General features: G+C 35.5%; 1 protein-coding gene across 1 annotated transcript; it reads left to right on the top strand.

Annotated features, from left to right (window-relative positions):
• On the top strand, positions 5,677 to 6,894 carry LOC107621482 (uncharacterized mitochondrial protein AtMg00810-like). Its single transcript, XM_016323497.1, has 4 exons — positions 5,677 to 5,898; positions 5,950 to 5,996; positions 6,091 to 6,187; positions 6,301 to 6,894. Exons 1-4 carry the CDS (start codon positions 5,677 to 5,679, stop codon positions 6,892 to 6,894), a joined length of 960 nt encoding a protein of 319 aa, XP_016178983.1.

The raw sequence follows: 7,118 nt of genomic DNA, 5'->3' as shown, positions 1-7,118 counted from the left end.
AAATGTGATTAAAAATAATTTTATATATCTAAAATTAATTATTTTTTAATTACAATTAGATACTTTAACTCCTGTTATTTTCGTTTCAATGAACTATAGTTCAAATGATATAGGTCTTTATACTCATATAAAATGTTGCGAATTAAAATCTTCATATCTTCGATTAAAAAAAATCTTGTTATTTTCGTCCTAATTATATTTGTGTCCGTACATGCTGATCAATCAACTATCAAGTATATGTTATAGGTTACGAAACAATTCAAGTGCACCGAGCAATATCAGTGCATCAATTATTTTAACCGTTGATTTTAATTAATATATATTATATAATTTTTTATAATTCAGATCAATGGTTAAAACAATTGAAACACTGATATTCTTCAGTGCACTTAAAATATTTCCTATAGGTTATATGCATGTAGAATTGTAGACTGTAGTAGTGTGCAAATAAATGAGTTCAATTATTCGTTAAATTACTACTTTGGAAGTTGGATTGGGTGGTGAGAATTGAGCCACGGTTATGCTTATGAGTGGTAACAATTTGCACCTAGGTTTGGCTTTGGATCCCAATAAGGAAAGTATGAAACCAGGAGTCACTATAGCAGTCTAGTTTTCACAAATCTAGCACACACAGTGTTCCGCGGAAAATTGGGACATTGTACTATTATTTCCTCTTTTATTTCATTATATATATTTTTTTAAACTTCTGTTGCGACTTGGGACTTGGGATTCTTTCTTTCTAAAATATATTTGTTTTTAATATTTCTATTTTCTATATTATTAAAAAATTTAAATTTTGGTAACACATTTTACACTATTATTCAATTAGAAAAAACTAAATTTGATAACAAATTTTATACAATTATTTATTTAAATTTATGTGTTTGAATAATTCTTTTAATAGACACATTTAATATTATTTTTACTAATATAATAATATATAACTAATAATTTATGTCAAAGAATTTACACACTGTACAAAAAATATTAAACTTCAAAAAATATACTAATGTAAACATTATTTTTCTTATTAAAAATGGTAATCTAGCTATGATTTAGATAAAGTTATTATCTTATATATAAAAAATATACAAATATAAATTAATTATTTAATATTTATTTAATTTTATATTTTTACCCCATCTTATTTTTTTCTTTCCAATATGCTCCATTCTTGTACGGTTGTAACCATAAGTCATCACCCACTTTCATCCTATTCCCCGAAATGCAACCATTGCTTTGTCAACTACTACCACCACTGTTACTCCATGAAAAAGCTAAGAGATTTTAAAAATGTAGGTTCATTTTTTGAGTGAAATGCAATCTCGGAGTATTGAAAAAGGCTTAGGGAGGAAGAGTTACGGGTGGTTTGGAAAATTTTAAAAGTATTTTTTTTAATTTTTAATTTATAAAAAATAGTAATATTAATGTCTGATATAATTTTTAAAATTAAATTGTAATTTTTTAAGAAATTATTTAAGAGTTTATAAAGAAGTTAAAAAAATGATTTTTTTTTTTTATACTACTACTTTTTATCATATTTCTATAAAGTAAACACTTTTAAAATTAAAAATTCAAATATAAAATAATTTATTTAAAAACTACTTTTAATATAGTCATTTATTGTTTAAGCTATTTTTTCAAAAATAGCTTAATTAAGCTGATTCCTCAAACTGGACCAAAGTACGATTACCCATATAAATAGACAAATATACCCTCCCTAGGTATTCTGAACTTGGTATATTGATCAAAGTAATTGCATAGGGCCCTTTTTTCCACAACATAACTTATATCATAAACCAACCTCTATTAACCAAAAATGTAGGTCAGATCAGATGAACCTATTTGACCACCGCAAAAATGGGTGCCCATAGTTTTTTTTTTTTCCTTAATCTCTATGGGAAAAGAAAACACCAATTGTGTGTTTTGATCATATCCGCAACCTAGTTGCATTCCAATACTAATCTACTCTCTTTTGCTCTTTTTTTGAGATCAAAAACCAAACTTTATCGGCTCAACTTTCCAACCAATAAGTCATCTACAACCAAACTTTCAAAGCCTTTTACTTTTTTTTAATAGTTCTAATTCTCAACTCACCCCAACAAAGTTATTTGTATTGTGTTCTAAGTTGTCAATGGTACTCTTGGAACATACCTTTGCAAAACTCTACAACAAGCTGGAGAATCATCACAACCACAACCACCATCAAAATCAGACCAACCATGATCATTATAACCAACCTGAGAAGTTCTTAGCTTCCTTGCATGCTTTTAGATCCGAGGTTTCCAGATTCATAGGACATTTATCACTTGATGTGTTGAAACCAGGAGGAGGACCGTCATCATCAGAGATCTTGTTCTTGTCCTTGACATGGATTGAGAAGTGTTTTGGGATCTTACCCTTCACAAACAAGGCTTTTGCAAATCTTCTTGTGGATATAGATTACCCTTTAAGTACATGGGAGGTTGGTTCCATTGAAGGGTATCTCAGCTACAGTTTGTGTTTGTTGGAGATTTTCAATTCAATTTCTTCATCACTTTGTAACTTTTGCATTTAATAATTAACATTGGAAAATGATAGAAAAAATTTATTTTTTTTGTTAACTTTATTATTAGCAGATATCTTACTTTACTTGTTATGATTGTTATTTATTTACAGCAGTTAGTTAGCCTTATTTAGAGAGAAATCTTTTCCGTTAGGTTAGGGGTTTGTTAGTTTGTTAACCTGATATGTGTATGTGTATATATTCCACCCTAAGCTAATAGAGATACAACAAAAAATCATTTTAAGTACCAATTTTGGTTCCAACATGGTATCAGAAGAATTTCTCATATTTCTCTGTGTTCTTCTCTGATCATCTTCCCTCTTTCTCGAACCTTCTTTTCCCCTTTCACTTTCCCTCTCTTCTCGAACCTTCTTCTATTTCTTCTCTTCTCTCTTCTCTCCAACCTTCAATTTTTTTTTCTACAATGGCGGCGATCGATGAAGCCGATCCTTTTCTGCTCCATTCCTCCGATCAACCGAACTTTGCCTTGGTCACGCAAGTGCTCATCGACGACAATTATCCTTCATGGAAGAGATCGATGGAAATGACGCTTAATGGCAAAAACAAACTTGGATTCGTTGACGGCATGATTCTGCCACCTGAGGAAGGTGCGTCTCACTCTTCCAAGCTCCGCTGGCGTCGTCTGAACGACATCGTCAGCACCTGGATTCTCAACTCTGTCTTTAAAGAGATCGCATCGAGCTTGATCTTTGCTGGTTCTACTCATAAGATTTGGATAGATCTAGGTCACTGATTTCAGTAAAAGAACGGTCATCGAATCTATGAACTGCGAAAAGAGTTAATCAACCTGAAATAAGATTCTCTTTCTATCTCTCAATTTTTTACTAAGCTGAAGTGTGTGTGGGAGGAATTATGCCATTTTCGACCTTCAGTACGCTGTAATTGTGGTGGTGCTCGTGAATTTTTAGCTCATGCTGATGAGGAATATGTTCTCGTCTTCTTGATGGGGTTGAATGATGTGTACCATCAAGTTCGGAGCCAAATTCTGTTGATGAAACTTTTGCCTAGCATCTCTGAAGTTTTCTCGCTAATCGTTCAAGAAGAGTGGCAATGAGGACTGACTCTTGCTCCTCCAACAAGCAATGAGATGCAGCTGGCTTTTGCCGTGAAGAACACACAATATAACTCCAAGATCCGTCCAGGGAAGAAAGATAAGCCGCTTTGTGCTCACTGTGGTTTACTCGGCCACACCAAGGATAAATGCTACAAGTTACATGGTTATCCACCTAATTACAAGAAGCAAAATCTAGCCACAATTCGGGTCAACCATGTAGACACAAGTCAGGACATTCCTCTTCAGCTCACTCCTCAACAGTATCAACAATTAATATCACTCTTACCTACACAAGTTCCATCCACAATGCCCCCTATTATCACTGCTGAAGTTTTAAGCACAGGGAAAGGTAAATTTTTCTCTGCTGCTTTAATTTCTGTCCTTGGAGTTAAATCATGGATCTTAGATTCTGGCGCTACTTGCCATGTGACCTGTACTTTGGACAATTTCAAACCTTTAATTTAGTTTGCAAATAAGTTTGTGGTTCTCCTTGATCATACTCGCATACCTGTGTTTGCTTCTAGTTCTGTTTCTTTATCTCAAACCCTCACACTCACTGAAGTTTTGTATGTGCCTTCATTCAAAATTAACATGATTTCAGTGAGTTCCTTATTGTTAAAGTAGCGTTTTTATATTCTTCTTTCTAATGTTGGTTTTGTAATTCAGGACCACCTGAACTCCAAGATGATTGAAAAAGATAAATTGAAACACAAATTGTATGTTCACACACACACACGCACCAGTTTCTATGACTAAGGGTGTCAATGTTAATGAACGTACATGTAATAATGCCGATTGTGACAATACGTTAGCCATTTCTAATTCTTGTAATGCAATAAGTGCAAAATTGTGACATCATAGATTGGGCCACCTTTCTTTTTCTGTTTTGCAACATTTTGCCTTTAAATTGTAATTTTTCATCTTCTAATAAACATTCACTGTGTGACATATGCCCTTTGTCCAAGCAAAAATGGTTGCCTTTTGTTTCCAACAATAATCAGGATTCTGAATGCTTCTCATTGATACACTGCGACACTTGGGGTCCTTATCATGTTGCCACGCATTTGGGGAGCGGTATTTTCTCACTTTGGTAGATGATCATAGTCGATATACCTGGATTTATTTGTTGAAAGCCAAATCTGATGCTACGACCATCATTAAATAATTTTTTGCCATGGTTCACACACAGTTTGGCTGTGTGATTAAGAAGATTCGGTCCGACAATGCACCTGAGTTATCTCTTACTAATTTTTTAAAATCAAAAGGTTCTCTCCACCAATTCAGTTGTGTTGAGCGACCACAACAAAACTCGGTGGTGGAACGGAAGCATCAACACCTTTTGAATGTGGCAAGGAGCTTGTATTATCAATCCGGTGTCCCAATTTATTTTTGGGGTGAATGTGTTGCTACTGCAGCTTTTTTTATCAATAGATCTCTCTCCTCTACTCTTGGCTGGAAGTCCCCTTATCAATTACTTTACAATAAGGCACCCGCATATGAAGACTTGAAGGTGTTCGGATGCTTTGCCTATGCTTCGACTTTACTTTTCTCTAGGAATAAGTTCTCACCAAGAGCCATTTCAGCAGTTTTTTTTGGCTACCCACGAGGTTACAAAGGGTACAAACTCTATGATCTCAAGAATAGAAAGTTCTTTATTTCAAGGGATGTGATTTTTCATGAATTAAATTTTCCCTTCAAGCTTGGCAACACTTATTCTTACTTACCTGATCCTTTTGATGATCATGTCCTTCCTAAGCCAATTGAAGTTTTTCTTAATACACCTCAACTCGTTGCTCTGGGTACACCTGTTCCTATTGTGACACAGCCACGAGCTAAGAACCCAAAGCCGTTGAGGAGAAGTCAATGACTCCATAGGGTGTATACTTATCTTACAGACTACCATTGCAACAATGTGGTGAATCCTTTGGTGATGGTACATTTTTGTTCTTATGAGAGATTGAGTCCAGCATACAATGATTATTGTATGCAAGTTTCTGATTTTTATGAACCCCAATTTTATCACCAAACTGCCAAGTATCCTCAATGGCAACAGGCTATGGCTGAGGAATTACAAGCTATGGAGAATAACCACACATGGAAGGTGGTTCCGCTTCCGATCGAAAAACATTGTATTAGTTGTCGATGGGTGTATAAGGTGAAGCACAAGCAAGATGGGTCAGTTGATAGATGCAAAGCTCGTTTGGTTGCTAGAGGAAACACTCAACAAGCTGGTGTAGACTATAAGGATACTTTTTCATCCGTTGCCAAACTCACCACTGTTCGTTTACTCCTTGTTGTTGCTGCTGTGAAGAATTGAAAATTGTTGCAGCTAGACATTAATAATGCCTTCTTGAATGTTGATCTTGATGAGGAGGTGTATATGCAACTATCTTAAGGATATGCCAGCAAAGGGGAGCAGGGGGAGAAGCTTGTATACAAACTAAACAGGTCAATCTATGGCTTGAGACAGGCTTCGAGGCAATGGTTTACTAAGTTCTCCACTGCTTTGCTTGGTGCTAGTTTCACTCAGTCCAAATAAGATTATTCTCTATTTCATAGAGGAACAGGTGATTCACTTGTTATGGTGCTTGTATATGTCGACGACATCATTGTTTCTAGTAAACTTAGTGATATGGTTGCCCAAACTCAGCAAACTTTGTAAGGTCTTTTCAAACTCAAGGTGCTTGGCCCCTTAAAGTATTTCCTTAGATTGGAGATAGTAAAATCTAAGGAAGGCATTTGTTTGTCTCAACGAAATTACACCCTTTCTTTGCTTGAAGACACTGGTTTTTCGGATTGTAAACCTACCTCTGTACCCTTGGATCCAAACATAAAATTTACTGCCACTGATGGGGATTTGCTCGAGGATGCGGGACAATATAAAAGGTTGATTGGCAGGTTGCTTTACCTCACTATTTCAAGACCCGATATTTGCTTTGCTGTGAACAAGCTGAGCCAATACATGTCTTCTCCTTGCACTACCCATTTGGATGCTGTCTATCATGTTTTGAGATATTTGAAGGCTGCACCTGGGCAGGGCTTGCTTCTTTCGATTTCTTCCCCTTTATCGGTCAAGGCATATGGGGATGTTGATTGGGGAAGCTGTGCTGAAACCAGACGATCCACTACTGACTATTACGTCTTCCTTAGCGATTCTCTAATCTCATGGAAGTCGAAGAAAAAAGACACCGTTTCAAGGTCCACGACTGAAGCAGAGTATCAAGCACTTGCCAATATCACTGCTGAAGTTGTGTGGATTATGAGGCTGTTTTAGGATTTTGAGATACAAGTTGATCCGCCTTTCATTTTCTGTGATAGCAAAGTTGCAATCCACATTGCAGAGAATCCCACCTTCCATGAGTGTACCAAGCATATTGAAATGAATTGTCACTTTGCTCGAGAACGTGTACAAGACGGTACTGTGAAGCTGGTGCATGTAAAGTCAGGATATCAGCTTGCCGATGTTTTAACAAAAGCTGTGCAGCCTACCTTGTTTAA

This window comes from Arachis ipaensis, chromosome B10 (assembly GCF_000816755.2).
Source record: "Arachis ipaensis cultivar K30076 chromosome B10, Araip1.1, whole genome shotgun sequence".
NCBI classification, from domain to species: domain Eukaryota; kingdom Viridiplantae; phylum Streptophyta; class Magnoliopsida; order Fabales; family Fabaceae; genus Arachis; species Arachis ipaensis.
Note: the sequence above shows the minus strand (reverse complement) of the source record. Positions and strands in the feature narration are given on the sequence as shown.

Bases quoted from the DNA above. Each gene is read 5' to 3' on its own strand.
- LOC107621482 (XM_016323497.1), top strand. From the start codon at position 5,677: ATGGCTGAGGAATTACAAGCTATGGAGAATAACCACACATGGAAGGTG. The intron at 5,899-5,949 runs GTTCGTTTACTC...AAATTGTTGCAG, and splicing joins CCGTTGCCAAACTCACCACT to CTAGACATTAATAATGCCTT. The intron at 6,188-6,300 runs GTGATTCACTTG...TTCAAACTCAAG, and splicing joins TCTATTTCATAGAGGAACAG to GTGCTTGGCCCCTTAAAGTA.